General features: G+C 41.9%; 2 protein-coding genes across 4 annotated transcripts; one reads left to right on the top strand and one right to left on the bottom strand.

Annotated features, from left to right (window-relative positions):
• Positions 1-13: 13 nt before the first annotated feature.
• dcun1d3 (defective in cullin neddylation 1 domain containing 3) lies at positions 14-7,193 on the bottom strand. Of its 2 annotated transcripts, XM_088283830.1 has the most exons (4): positions 6,477-7,193; positions 4,755-4,837; positions 3,307-3,868; positions 14-2,394 (listed from the first exon to the last, which is right to left on the bottom strand). In XM_088283830.1, exons 3-4 carry the CDS (start codon positions 3,747-3,749, stop codon positions 1,860-1,862), a joined length of 978 nt encoding a protein of 325 aa, XP_088139956.1. In that variant the 5' UTR covers positions 3,750-3,868; positions 4,755-4,837; positions 6,477-7,193; the 3' UTR covers positions 14-1,859. The 2 variants fall into 2 exon arrangements, with proteins under 2 accessions (XP_088139956.1, XP_088139957.1); XM_088283831.1 differs by lacking the exon at positions 4,755-4,837.
• On the top strand, positions 7,047-9,095 carry lyrm1 (LYR motif containing 1). 2 transcript variants are annotated; one of them, XM_088283832.1, is made up of 5 exons: positions 7,047-7,280; positions 7,957-8,149; positions 8,229-8,289; positions 8,478-8,509; positions 8,596-9,094. In XM_088283832.1, exons 2-5 carry the CDS (start codon positions 7,991-7,993, stop codon positions 8,707-8,709), a joined length of 366 nt encoding a protein of 121 aa, XP_088139958.1. In that variant the 5' UTR covers positions 7,047-7,280; positions 7,957-7,990; the 3' UTR covers positions 8,710-9,094. The 2 variants fall into 2 exon arrangements, with proteins under 2 accessions (XP_088139958.1, XP_088139959.1); XM_088283833.1 differs by lacking the exon at positions 7,047-7,280 and having other exon boundaries at positions 7,986-8,149; positions 8,596-9,095.
• The last annotated feature ends 6,331 nt before the right edge of the window (positions 9,096-15,426 follow it).

Genomic DNA, 15,426 nt, shown 5'->3' with positions numbered 1-15,426 from the left:
TCGAAGCGTCGAGTCAGAAGTTGAACACTGTTTATTTATTATTTAGAAATCAATACAGTTTTATAGAAACGCAGGGATAAAATGAGGTTCTGGAATAAAACCGGTGTGGATGTAAACTAAACAGATTAGGTGATGGTCACCCATTTTGACCACAGGATTAATTGCAGACGCTCATTATCACCAGAGTATTGAAAGCCGTTTTAAGCGACATCCTTGACATGTACTAGTAGCCTGTGTTCTCACCAATAAAGACAATTCAGCGTACTAGAGGAACGACACGCTGACTCTATTAGTAGGTTAACTGCATGTTACTAGTGAGGCAAGTTTGCAACGTTGACAACTGCTTACTACTAGTGACAAAACTTGCACTAGTTATCATAGCACTTCACTACAAGCACTCAGATGTCAACTAGTGCTGCTTTTCTTATGCACGGACCTCAAGCTGGATAAAGAGATCAAATAAATGCTCATTATAAATATTTTCAGTAAGACATTTGTTCCACTAGTACGGTCAATCGTCTTACAAGTGAGGACAAAGAGTATAGTAGTACAACGTCCTAAATCATATCAAGGATAGACTAAATGCGCAAGCAGCTTTCCATACTCAAGTCTATTCATCTACTTCGCGATGGGTTTCAATGGAATTAACGACAGCCTTGCAGTTTAGCAACAGCGCAGCAGCCGAGCGTGCTGTCGTTTTGTGCAATATTACAACCGCCACCGCTCGGTCAACGTTGCGATGTGAGCACTTGTTGTGCGCTTGTGTATAGGCTGTCAAACCCCGGACCGCCTGGAGGTAAACAATATTCAACTTTCGAAAGCAACAAGAACGAGTCAGTGTCGTTTTGACCGGAAAATGGCCGAGCGGTGCTGCAGCTTTTGCTCGTTTGGGTTTCAAGTAAAAGCCAGCGTCATTGCGTTTTTTACACACTTGGCGGCTTCGTGAAAGGAAACGGACATTTGGGGGAGACACGAGAGGTCGGTCGATGGGGAGCACTGCAAACCTCAAACGCACTCTGGTGGGACTGTTAGCACGGAAGTAGGATTTCCAGTGAATGAAATTACGTCCATGTAGAAAATGCCCTTGGAATAGAATTGTATGTTTCTGTTTGCCAAAAGTGGCCAAGGCAAGGCATGTGCAACGAATCCATCCTCACAGCACTGCAAGACAGAAGTAAATACAACCACGAGACCAATCAGGATGACCCTCACATTTCCCAAAATTACTTGATGTTTCGTTCCAGTTTCCCTTTTTTTTAAGATGCAGAACAAATCAGCAGTTCGCAGATCCAAATGACTACAGTGGCGCCTTGAGATACAAGTTTCACACATTCAGTGACCGCGCTTGGAATACAAAATACACCGCAACCCACATTGGGCATCTCGACTACTCTCATCTTATCAGCACTTTACGATAATAGTTGATCTTTGCAGAGGATAAAGAACAATTTGCCAAATTGCTGTATATTGTGAAGTGAGCGCAGCCACGGTACAGCGCTCGTATCCTAAACTAAATTCGTCGGAATGACAGCTCGTATCTCAAGGCACCACTGTAATTAATAAAACAGGAATGGGGGTTATTTTATAGCTTTGTTTTTTTTTTGTTTTTAAAAAGCCTTCAACAGAGACGCTGCAAGTAAAAATGTCACAAAAAAAAGAACACAGGGGGAGTAGAGCAATAACTTAAATAGAAGTGCTTAAAATGTCAGTTCACAGAGCCCTTTCAAAAAAATAAAATGAAAAAAACTGCAAAGCAGGAATCCCATCCCAAGAGAAATGCTCAGCTGTATGATAAAACAAACGTTCATCCGCCGGTTCACTTCAAAGCCAAAGTTTGTCTCCCGTTTTGCGTTTGCTGGTCAGTGGCCCCCCCACGTCTGTGATTCGCGCCCGGCGTCCGTTTCAAGCCTGTCCGTGCTCAGCTCGCTCAACGCGCCCTCATCGCCCGTCGCCGCCGCCACCGCCCGTTCCCCCTCTCGCTTCCTGCGCTCCAGTTCCCACTCGACAAACGTGTCAAAGAGGCTCGGCCAGGCCTCGTCCTCGCTGTAGTTGCTCAGGTCGGGCCCGATGGCCTGCGTGAAGTTCAGGAACATGTTCCACGTGTCCCGGGAGATGCCCCGGATGCCCGGGGGGTTCTCGGCCAGGAAGTCCAGCCAGTGCTCCAGGATGGAGGGCATGTCCTGGGTGAAGACGAGGCGCCACAGCGCGATGGCGATGTCCCGCTGCAGCGAGCGTTGGCCCTCGTCGGCGTCCAGGCCGAACTGGAAGGTGAAGCGGTACAGGTCCTTGAAGTTCTCCTCGCCCTGGGCCTCCAGCAGCATGCACGGGAAGCGGGAGCAGATGCCTTCCAGGCTGTCAGCCTGGATGGCCTTGCAGCCGTCCACAAACTCTTTCCTGGTCGCAACAAACATGGGACAAGATTGAATATTGTTAAAAAAAAAAATTTAATTCATTGAAAAAAATAATAAATAAATAGCTCTCTACTCTATTTCTCCGCCAATTTTTTTCAAAAAATAAAAAAATTTGTACCTTATCTGAGATTTGTTTTTCCCCCCCACAAAAACAATTTTTTTCCTCACTCATACAACTGTTTGCAAAAAAAAAAAAAAATCCTCAAAGATACTCATCTTCATTCTCATAACATTACAATTTGCAGCTTTTTTTTTCTCACGCCAAACAACTTTTCCCCAAAAGATTGATTTGAGTCATGTTCGGTTGCGACGGTCTGCTGACTGCCTTTTGCGAAATGTCCCTCGCATGAAATTAAAAACTGAAGGGAAAAAAAAAAAAAAAAAAAAAGGTAAAACGAAAACGAGCCTTGCAGTCTGTTTCCCAGAAATTGTGAAATTGACTTCCTTTCGAGCAGACTTCTCAGCGGTCACTTTTAAAAAGAAGAAACATTTGTTTTTGGCAGGCAAAAAATTTGATTTTCATTCATTTTGATTTATTTTTCTTCCTTGTATTGATTTAAAAATGTCGTGAACCTGAACGGCTGCATTTTAAACTACGTGAAGCACTTTCTACGTCCTCTTTGTGAAAAGTAGAATTCAAATAAAACTTTTTCGACAAACTTTCATTCGTATCAGTTGACAAAGCGTGTCTATCAATCGTATGCATTTGGTTCCAAAAGAGCCACGCTTCAAAATCAGAGAGGGGAGTGAGTGACTCGAGCGGAAGGCTATTCTATTCAGACGAAGCACACGTTGACATTTGGCAGGTTACACTTCCTGTGTTCTCGAGAGGCTTGTTACCGTAAAACAAAAAAATGCGAGCGAGCATGACTCCTCCCCGAAAGCGCCATCTCACCTTGTAAACTTGCACATGGTGGCCGCCTGGAACTTCCAGGCCAGAACCAGCACGCGAAACTCGGCCGGGTCCACGCACAGGTCGTTGCAGAACCTCTCCATGCCTTCCTCCAAGATGGCGTCCTCCTGCTCGTCCTTGTAGCAGGAGAAAAGCTCCTCGATGTGCTTCATGGACAGCCCGTCTCGGTCCGGGCTGTCCTCCTTGCGCGGCTCTCCCATCAAGGCCGAGATAATGGGCGTCTCCACGGAAACCTCCAGGGCCTTGGTGCCATTGGACAGCTCGCCGCCGGGTTTGCCGCACGGAGCGCTCGGTTCTTCTTTGTGGCCTCCGGCGCTTCCCATGCAGCTGCTTTTCTTGTGGGACTTGGAGCCGCTCTCCTTGTCGCCGCTCTTGCTGCCGAGCGAGGATGTCGGGTTCTTGCACTTGGTGACGCACTGGCCCATGTCTTTCTCCCGGCTCGCCCGTCGTTCGATCCTCCACCTCCTCCTCCCTTCAGTCCCCGTCCGACCCACCTAGACGCCTCTGCTCTGGCCCATCTGGATGTCTCAACATACCCTCAAGCCTTGAGTCAACAACAACAACGACAGCGTTAGGCCCAGACATACTCGGACAATTTTTATGATTTTGAGATTAGAGTGGCGAAATAAAGCGGCAAAAAAAAAAAAAAAAAAAGATTTTTATTCCTAAAATGTAAATTAACTCATTTACTGCCATTGACGGTTAAAGACGTCAAAGTTTTTTTTTTTTTTAGTCGGCTGGTAGTAATTGAATTAAATGTTATCGTACACCCCTGTAAAATTAGGCAGTTTTGCACTTTAATGCAAAATTATCTGATTATTTGATGGAATAAGTGATTCTAAAAATATTCCAAAGTGGCAGTCCATTTTACAACTACCTACGCCAAATATACCACAATCCAGTTCTTGCACTGCCAGATGTCAAAGCTTTAAAAAGAAGAACAAGCAAAAGCAGCATTCTAATTAGGCACACCTGTGTGTGTGTAAACAAATGCCAATTCCCATTCGGCTAAAACAGCCGGTTAATTGCTGCGCCAGATGCACAATAGAAAATGTCTGCCAAATTGACATCATTCTGTCCTTCCCCGCAATGTTAGAAATGTGAGAGGGGAAGTTGATCAAGTGGCTATGACGTGTGCACAAATGCAGTCGTTAAAGACAAAAGCTCAAGCATGCAGCCAGGATTGCAAAGGAGCGGCTTGAGGACAACTCGTGGATGTCCTCAAGTGGCCTCGTCACAGTCCAGACTTTGGACATCTGTGACTTAGCGAAAATGTGGACCAAGTGAAGCGCGGGGAATCCTCTGCGACGACTTACATGACGTCACTTCGGACTGGCACATAAATGTGGATGTACAATAGATTTTATTTGACCAAAAAAAAAAAAAAAGTCAGCATTAGCAGAAAGAAAGCAGAAATTATCTGTACTTACAGACAATCCATTGCATCGCATTGGCCACAAATCACAGTCGTTCTCTATGCTTCCCCATCATTGAGAACTTGATATCAGCAATGCTGGAAAGATCATATTATTATTATTATTATTATTATATTAGCCCAAACTTGAGAACTTTTTAAAAAAAATTTCTGATCATGCAAAGCCACACAGTTGATTGTATTATTGTGATAAGAGAATCAGGCTCAGCGTGGAAGCAAAGCTGATCCACTTGCATCACTCCGGGCATGTTCAGACGTCTCCCCTTGAGTGCACTGATCACAACTCCACCCAACGCATTTCAAGTTTTAATAACCATACACAAACCACATGAGCACTAAATAATGCAGACATCTCTTTAAGTGAAAAGTGATAGCCTTGGGCTAACCAAGATCTATTTTATGTATAAAGCACTTAAAAAAAAACAATGGCAGTTGAAACATGCTGGACATAAGCCAAAGTTCAACATAATGCTTAAGACAGTTAAAAAAAAAAGCTAGAGCATACATTTTGTTCCACGAATCAACAGTTAAAATGTGTGTGTGGTGCTCTCTCTACAGTGTAAAAAATAAAGTTGGGTAAACTCAACATTTGAAGGCAACACAATTCTATGAAAACTTAACATACTGCTGAAATAATTGTCAATAATTTATATCTTAGAGTTGTTCCACCATAATTTACTATTTTATCCCCCAAAATATTAGTAGTTATTAGTCTACATTAATTGCACCATTATTTTTTTTCAACTCACTCCGGCAGTGGCGTATCCGTAGCTGGCTCGTAACTCAAATTTTGGCTTGCAACTCAAATAAAAAAAAGACAGTCAAACTAAGTTTTTTTTTTTTCGCTCTGGAACTTTGGACATCCTAGCTGATCACATCATTGGTGGAGAGAAACGGTGTGGGGGTGGTGATTATGTTAATTAGCCCCACTGTTTGCTAACACCGTATTAGCACAAAAAAAAAAAAAAATCGGCCCACCCACAGACACATTTTCATATATATGCAGAGGCTAGCAAGATTTCAATGTAACCTCATTTGACTAATCCTAAAACACTAACCTTTGTGGTTTGAAACAATCAAGTCAGAAAATTCTGTTGCTAGTCTTACGCAGTTGTCAGAAAACCCGGGATAGACTATAAATATATATATTTTAATTTTCAAGAGGTGGATATTCCAAAACAGTTTCAACAAAGCTCATGATGTTAGAGGTAACAGTTTAGTTTGATGCTGCAGGCTTGCGAGGCTCGGTTATAAGTGTGCTCATAAGTGCCTGGCAGATGACTGACACTCGATCAGCCACGCCTTGTTTCTGTAGGTTGTTCTTCCTCAGGCGCAGTGGTTTCTTAAAAAAAACAACTCTTCCTTTAAGAGTGGGCAGGAAACTACAGTCAACTTTCCATAATATGGCCCATGTGATCCAATACTGCGTATACATAGCTTTTACATGTGCAATTTACTTAAATGTAATTTTAATTAAAGATTAGTGTTATAGCCGCCCGGAAATTACCTGGCAACAAAGTGATGCAGTTTTAGTTTTGCCAAACACAGAGTAGCTATTCTATCAGTTTTCGACCGTAATTAATATTAAAGTAACAATGTACTCGAGTTGTAAAATATCAAGCTACCGATTGGGGCCCGAACGATGTCGCCTGGGTTGAGTAAAAGTTAGCTAAACGCTAAGCTAAGTCTGTCGATTAAGACAGAGTGTCAAACTCACCTTTTTTGAAGTTGCAGTGTCGTGCAATCGGATAAACACCCCATCCGGTATATATCGGTAATGATAAAAACGGTTAAATGTTGGCCGATACGACCAGAAAATCACGAAAGACACATTCGTCGCGTTAACTCACATTAGCTCGTCCAGCTAGCAAGCAGCTAAAAAAAACTTGTAAAATACAATAGCGGTGGCAGCTCGGTAGGATAAAAAAGAAATAAGTAAAGCGCTTAACGTTTAAGACGTGTCATTCTAATTCCACTAAAAGTGCAGTTGGCACGTCGAACCGAGTTGAAAGACTAAAGCGAAATAAACCGTAGCCTATTTCTTTGTGCTTCCCCCTTTTGGAGGAGCTTCTTTGCAGGCATTTCAATGCATCACTTCCTCCCTGTTCCAAGCAGCTGATCTTCACCCCAGCGCCACTGACGATTATCCTTTAATTCTGTGACACGACAGTGATCGTAAATATGGAATTACAGCCGTAATAAAATAATAAATAAAAAACGACTGAATGACATGTTCCGTCGATGGAACGTTCAAGAGCTCCTTAAGAGATTATGTTGTGTCAAAAAAATATTTTACGCTGCAAATCAATGATAAATTTCGTATTTATTTAAACATATCTTTTAAAAATGTTTAAAATAAATAATTTACGTAAACGCGTTGTTTAGCGCTCTCTTGCCTGTTTTTTAATACATTTGGGGGATTGAGGGACGACAATGACGTCATTACCACGCGACAACCATTTGAGCCACCCGAGCCCAGCAGCTTCACTTTGCAAGGAGCAGTCAAGATCACTTTACAAAGGTAATTCAATCATTCATTGCTATTTATTTTGTTAATTTGAATTGTATTTATTTATTTGAATTTTGAGTACATCAGGAGAAAAAAACGTTCGTGTGCTCTGCTGAAGAAGGTTTTTTGTCTTCTGTTAGTAGTGACGCACAATGGCACAATTTATTCAAATATAAATGTTATGATACATATATAATAGAGGACACGCGAGCCATAACATTTTTAAGATTCTATATCGAAAGTAATATACAGCATATCGAAAGTAATATACAGCGCGTAACATGTTTCACAACAGCCATTCTCATGTCATGCCCCTGTTGTTAGCAAACAATGTTATAGCGACATCTAGGGTAAAATGCCGGAATTGCAGTAGTGTTTCAAGTCAATGAAGAATAATGTGAGAATAATTCTCTCACTGTCAAAAATGCAAACCGTAAAAACAAAAAAAATAGAAGTATTAATTTAACTCTTACATATCACTGTAATAAAAGCCATATTGACAATTGCAGAGTTTCACAACCCTTTATGGGCAAGACACATTTGACATTAAACAAGAATGCCACAAAAAGTGCATATACTAAAATATTGATGTTGTGTGGTCGTAATGGACGAACATCTAATTGTTCCGCCTGATGTAGATAGAGGACCAAAGATATATTAACTGTCAATCATTCCCATTGTTTTACAGGTCATTGTCACATTTGCCCCAATTGTGAGTCCGAATGACGGCCTCCACTCACAGGACGGTGTTGTCACTCTACATGCGGGTCTTTCGCATTGCGCGAACCTGGCAAGCCCAAAGTGGAGTGGCAAGTGACACGCTGACCGAGAGAAATTATATACTTCAGGAGGCACGCACTTTGTTCAGACAGAACAAGCAGGTGAGAGCAACCTGTGTGGCGTATGTGCTGCAGTCGTTGTTCATGCGTCTCACTGATTGTTGTGTTTCCTCTTTTGCAGATGACTGATCAAGAATCAATCAAAAAATGTATAAAGGAATGTGAAGCAAGGATAGAAATCGGTAAAAGTGGCATGGGTACACTGTTGTTTTTTTGTAATGTTTTGTATACATTTTTTTTTCAAACCCGAGATGTCATTGGATGACTTTTTTTGTGGTAGTGAACGTCAGGCGTCGGACTCTTAAAAATGAAGCCGTTGAATTTTCGTCTGTGCAAAAGTCTAAATACAGTGTGTTACTTTGTCTCACAGGTCTACATTACAGGATCCCATATCCAAGGGCTGTAAGTAAAATCCTTTTTTTCCCCCTTCGTGCATTGGAGCACAAAACTGAACATGTGATGGATTGTGTTTTCTTTCCTCCCCGCAGTCGTACCTGCCGCAACTGGGGCTGGCCACTCAGAAAGGGAGGAAGCTGCGAGCGCAGCAGCGTCTGAGAAAGCAGGCCAAGCCAATTTATTTACAGTCACATGAGGAGACCTGATCCTCTACCGGAGCCACCAGAGAACGGAACTCTAGAGGGTGCCGTCACAAGCCCTCATCTCGTGCGGCTGATGTGTCGCTGGCACCTGCGGACCATGCATTAGTCATGATTGAGACGCTTCCAGTATATTTGTTATGATTGTTTCTTAACATGCATAATCATGTGCCATATTTGGGATTAATTTATTATTCTGTATTTTTTTTAAGGCAACATCAGACTCAATAACAAAAGAGTCATGCTGCCAATTAGGAATGTGTTATTGTATTACTTTTAATAAAGTTCATTTGACGTGAACGAAATCTTTTATCACAGCAATTATTAAAAAAAAAAAAAATGGAAAAGTGCATCAGTGAACAAGACGCTACAAGTTGTCCATTTGTACAGAAACTGCCCTGGGCTCATTAAATTTTTATAAACTGTAGTTCTTTTTTATTTTTATTCAAAGTGCAAGCTTAAAAAAAAAAATCAAGCCAACATTTGTAAATTTTGATTTTGGAGGCCTAAGTGGTTCTTTTTAGTCTCGTCACAAGATAATATTTGAAACGTGAAGCTGACACGTTCAGCCACTAGATGTCGTGGCATACCAAATATTTTGGTGCTTAATCACGCTTTGAAATATTAAATTACTATTTTGATGGCATGTGTTATGCAGATTTTGAATTAAATCTATCATTATGTTCTCGCTTGTGTCTAAAAACCAATATTTTTTTCATATATAAGCACTAATATGTCACACATCAAGCTAATACGAAAACCCCGATGGGATCTCAATGCACTCGGTGCATTTTGCATCCCAAAAGTAGATTATAGGCGAAAATGATTCATTTATTTAAGGCTTCACCTGACAGCGTCGAACCAGGAAGCAAATTATATATCCACTAAAGGAAAGCACCATCCCAAGACAGAGTCGAGCGACCTATCATAGAATCTAGGTTCATTCATAGAAAGACCCCGGGGGAAATATGATAACAAAAAAAAGGTCAAAGCTAAAGAATAATGCAGGAGCTTTACAGTCAATATGATAAGGTAATTAGAGTCTTGTAAATAGCTGATCCGTCTTCTCATCTTTCCCGCTCAATTTGCCTTAAGGATTTCCACGTAGATCAGATTCTTAGTTTTCCCGACTGCACTTGAACTCATCATTAAATTAATATCAAGTTTGCTTTCGTTTTAGTGTCGTGCTCTTCTTCGCTGCTGTCCCGCGAATACTTTTTACATCAAATTTTGACACATGATAGGTAAACCCAAATGTTTCCATGCAAACAATTCGAAGTAAATCTTTCTTAATATGCTCTCTTTTAGTGCAATACGCGCCTATGAATTAGCATAGGCCCCTCATTAGCACCTTACATAACCACTTCACTTCAGTCTTGTGTGTTCATAAATGACATGTTTAAACACAGAGTGCAAAGCACGCACAAAGGCCCACACGTGGTATTGGTTGCAGTGGGCCGCTCGGTAACTTGAAGAAGCCATCAAATATTGAGCGGGCCTCCTTTTTGGTAAACAAACATATTAGCCGTGTGACTGACGAGCAGTCCGCCGTCCTGGCAAAACTGAGAGGGATGTCGAACTCATTTTAAGGAATTCTTGTTGGGACGTAAAAGAAAAAAAATTGCACAAATAATCTCATGGAAGAGCATATGATTGTTGTGTTCGACATTATATGTCGCTGGGAATAGAAAGGAACAAAGAGGGATAAAATAATAATACTAAATAAAAATCATTTTAAAAGAATATATTGATAATTTAAATGATTTGTGGGGTTATAAATCACTGATTTCGACGGTGTAGTTTAGGTGAGGTCAATAAACGGAACTGCGTTTATTTGTTTTCGAGATAAATGAGTGCGAAAGGTAAATCGGTTTCTACGTTGCATCCTGTGAGATCATAATGTTTTGCAATAATGTTTACATGTACAAAGCAAACTCAAGTTGCATCGCGGCATCTATTAAGTTCTGGATTTTATTTTATTTTTTTTACTACTTGACGCAGGCAGAGGTATGAGTACGCAAAAGCGCAATTCAATTAAAGTGATCAAGCGGAATCGTTTCTTTTATTGCGCTAAGTTGGATGGAAAACTCATTAAAGGTGGCGGATGAATAATGGAGCAGGGCGTGTTGAGCTTCGCTTAGTTTACATTTTGGTCGGGCGGCTGGCGGTGGGTTCGGCGGCGGGGGTAGAGGAGGGCGAGCGAGTGAGCGCAGGGCCGCGTGTGTCAGCACGACGCGGTGAAAGTGAGGAGCCTCATTGAAAAGCCTCATCAGGCCAAAATGGAAAAAAGGTTACGCGGCCAGATAGCGAGCGGCAGGCAACGACGGCTGGCAAGCATTAAAGGAAAGATAACCTTTCTCATTGTAATTGGCGGAGAAAAAAAAATAACCACAGCGGGTGTACCGAATGCCTAATGCAACGTGAGAGGCTTCCGATTGTGCACGAGCACAATGTGGATTTCGAACAGCTTCGCGGTATTCACTTGCCGTTGTTTGCCTCCACTTTACAAGTTTGTTGTTTCAAAAGGAAAGAGTAAAGAAGGAAACTGGTTTTAGGATGTGTAAATAAATCTCTAAATAAATAAATAAAATGAACGTACTTTTTGACGTCAATACCCGTCAATGGTAATGAATGAGTTAATGCCATCCATCTTTATTTATAGAGCGCATTTCACAACAGCTGGAGCTGTAACGAAGCGCTTTACATATGGTGCCATATATATTTTCAGGAAATTAAACGAAAGTCTCACACATGTGGGTCGATTTTGGCATGTGTGGCCACGTCTGTAGACGTATTAGGAGACACAAAACCAGACAACATATTTTGCAAAACAGTCACATATATGTAAGCCTCCATTCATTATTTGATCATTTTATTATTATTATTTGCAGTGGCGGGCCGTGCATTTCATACGACTTGGATAAATCCCCCCTCCTATTACCATTGAGCGAGAAGGCCTTACTATCATCAACTCGTCTGATTGGCTATCGCAACTGTCTATCACCTGTAAAAGCCCCTTTGAGACACAGAACAGACGCCCGCACGATTGTATCTGAAGACCTCGGACGAATTGTGCGTGCTATTGGTATCATGAAATCTGCCCGGCAACATGAGCGAGCTGAATTCTGATTGGATAAAAACTCTCACCTAAAAATGAAACACTATGATATAATATGACATCAATGTGATGAATATGATTATTTTTTTCTTGATTATGTTAGGCCAGCAGAGAGGGCCTTGACCGCTCGCCACTGATTATTTGTATTTTCTAGGCTGAGACACCAAAAAACCGCAAGACACTCAAGAAAGAAGCACAGTTGCGCTCATCCAGCCATGCTTCTCCCTCCGAGGTGCCAGGGAGGTGTAAATTAATAATCGCAGGTCGGAAAAGTGTGATCATCTGCACATCTTTTAAATATGCCTTGTTACGAGAGACAGGGCCATAATGTGCTGGGCTAATTTTAGCCACGGGCCCCCAAAAAAGATGTTGGTATTTCACTTGGCACATTAGCATTTCTGTGGCGAGGAATCAAGAGGCGTTAATTGCTTCGACTGTGGAAAAGCGTCGCCTCACCTGTGGAGTCATCCACTTTCAAATGACGCCGAGCATCATTTTGCAAACAGTGACGATGGAGAAAACGAGAGCGAGGTGACGATGCGGCAGCTAATCTGGCGGTAAACAGCGGCCGCGGCGCGGCGGATGAATCATTTTGGAGAGCAGACGAAATAAGCAAACCCTCAACGAGACGAGGATGGCATTTGAATCACGGTGACCAAAAGCACTCACAAAATATTCAACACTCTTGATTGCTCTCTTCATCCACCGGAACATCGATGCTAATTTTCATTAGCCATAGTGTGTTAGCAGTAAGCTAGCAGGCTTTCATTAAACATTTTGGCCTTTGTACAAAGTACATTTTTTAACAATCCCAATTTAGTCACAAATTTGCAAACCGTAGTTGCGAATCACCGGTTTGCTTCGTAGAAGCAACTTTTTACAACGGTCTGTTTGCCCGAGTGAGCAAGTCACTCTTGATAGCGCCTGTCACATCAAATCAGTCTTGAGCGCCGTCTGTCTGATGTTTGTCCCTCCCGATGAAGGTCACGCTCATCGGACACAACATTAGGTACACCCGCCCGGCCTAATTCTATCTGATATTATCCATGCATACGCGAGTTTTGTGAAAGTTGACGTGAGTTAATGCTCATTTCTATGAAGATGAGAAAAAAAATTGAGGGTTTTATTTGAAGGGACTTTTTCCCACGGAACGGCCTCCGCTCAAAATAGACTAAATGAGTCATTCATCCGAATAATAATAATAATATTTTGCGCAGTTGAGAAAATCCGGAAGCTCTCCAACATCAAACATTGAAGACGTACATTGTTGTGAGTGGCCAGGCATGCGTCATGTCACATTTTAGAGGTAGCCGAACTGCACAGAGGTCATGGGGATGCCAGGCTGACCTCAGAACTAAAAATAACCTCCGGTCGCCGCTAATTAGCAAAGTCATGTGATTAGATAGCTTGATTGGAAAGAAATGGACGGGAGGATTTATCCTGCTCTGCAGTCTTGAGCAGACAGCAAGAATCACATTTTGTTTTTTAAAATTGTTATTTTCTCAATATTTCCCGGTATCAAGCAAAAAATGACAAGTGGTTTGAATACTTTTGACTCAAGCCCAGGCTGTCTGAGAAAATGAGGCAGGACGGTCAAGGTTGGCGAGAATCGCGGCCGCTCGTATCGAGCGCCAAAGTCAGATCGTTATTCAGGGTGGAGCCTGAGCGTTTGACCCGTGGGAGCCATCTTTAATTCACCGCCGCAAACTCCACGCTGAGGAAGTCCCGCTGTACTTGGGGACTCTCACTTCCTTCACAGCACAGTGGTCACCTCATTGGACGGCAGCGGCGAGGTCTATAAAAGCACTTTGTCATTCCTCGGGGAGGACGCTTGAGCAAACGCAAAGTGACGACTTCGTTTTAGTCTTGGGGAAAAAAAAGAAACGAGGTTTGTCTGACAAAGTTAAGTGGAATTGGTCGATTGTCTCAGCAGGGGCGCGACTCGGGTGATGCTTGATCGCTTCGAAATGAAGCCAAAAGATCTTCCAAGAACTCGGCCGCCATGACGGCTCCAAACTGTTTCACCAACGTGTGTGTGTGTGTGTGTGTGTCAGGCCCATTCATTTGCAAATCATATATTGATCACCACGCTGATGAGATGGAATCTTATTTGCTGGTTTGACTCTTAAATCACAAATAACTTTTGGTTACAAGTTACGAGTCGCGTGTCGGTCATCCCTGTCTCGTTCCCACAACCAAAAAGAAGGGGCCGACTTTTCAACGGTTCACACAGCCTCAGTCTATTTCTCACTTCTCTGTCCACACGCCCACAGCGAGAGCTGTGGAAGAGGGACGGCGACCAAAAAAAAAAAAGAAAAGAAAATCACACCGAGTGAAATCCGACAGGGTCACTACCAAACAACCACAAAGGAATTGTTCAGGTGTGCCTCATCCACGTGGTGCTAATTCGATCTTCTTCGGTCTGCCGAGAAGGCAGGGCCCATAAACACCTCGCCGTGACTTCTGCAGTAAACGGCTGTCAAGCCTTGGTCGAGGATAAACGCGACGAAATGATGTTGCTCTCCGAGCTTTCAAAGGTCACTTGAAACGTGACGTAGCGGAAGCTTTGTTTTCATCCTTCGCGGGAAAGGACACTCACAGCACCCTGTTGTTTGGTGACAAATATTTTTATAGCGCAGGCGCGGATGCTGCGTCGCTGGCTAACAGCAAACACACTTGCAGCAAAATCCTGGCTTTTGAAATAGGGATGTTGCTGGTCGTCTGCGTAAAAGAGGCTGAAGTATCCGTCCCAAGAGGAAACGACCGGTCGAGTGCCTCTAGTTCACGATAATACAAATCCTTAAAAAAAAAGCACATGGTGTTGGCACGTCCGCTCTACTCCTGCTCTCTCATCTCATCGCCGTCTTATGAATGGCTTCTTATCGCTTGCTCCAAAAAAGCCTCAAGCTGAAGGAGAAAGTGGCATTCGACCATATGCTCGCACAAAGCCGCCATATGCCCCGCTAGTTAATTCATGCTGTAAAGCGCCACAGTTTTGTTCTTATTCTTCTTATTATTATTATTATTATCATCATTTGAAGCATAGCAGCAACATGTTCGGATGCTTTGTTCAAGCACTTAAGTCATGTGATTCTATGAAGCGAGGATCTGTTCTTCCCTGGTATGACTTCACAGATGAATGCGTGTTACTGTTGCAACCGTAAGAAAACGACTTTTTAATTTGTATTTATTTTTACGAGGGCTGTCAAGCGATTACATTTTCAACTAATTAATCGCAAAATTAATTGTGATAAATTGCATTTTTTTTCTACTACGATTTTTTTCTGAAGCTTTTTAACGGGTATTTCCTTGAATAATATATTGTAATTAGTACTGTCAAGTGATTACATTTTTTAACTAATTAATCGCAAAAAAATCCGTAATTAATTGCGATTAATGGCATTTTTTTCTACTATATTTTCTGAATCTTTTAACGGATATTTACTTGAATAATATTTTGTAATTAATGTAAAATCACCAAATAGGAAGCTAAAACATTTAATCGCGTTCGTTTAAAAAAAAAAAAAATAATCGTGAGATAACACTTTAATTTTGACAGCCCTAATTTTTATTTATTTATTTTTTATAATTAATGAGAGATGGCG

The sequence above is a fragment of the Idiotropiscis lumnitzeri genome, chromosome 20 (assembly GCF_059441095.1).
Source record: "Idiotropiscis lumnitzeri isolate Australia: NSW breed Sydney's pygmy pipehorse chromosome 20, RoL_Ilum_1.0, whole genome shotgun sequence".
NCBI classification, from domain to species: Eukaryota; Metazoa; Chordata; class Actinopteri; order Syngnathiformes; family Syngnathidae; genus Idiotropiscis; species Idiotropiscis lumnitzeri.
Note: the sequence above shows the minus strand (reverse complement) of the source record. Positions and strands in the feature narration are given on the sequence as shown.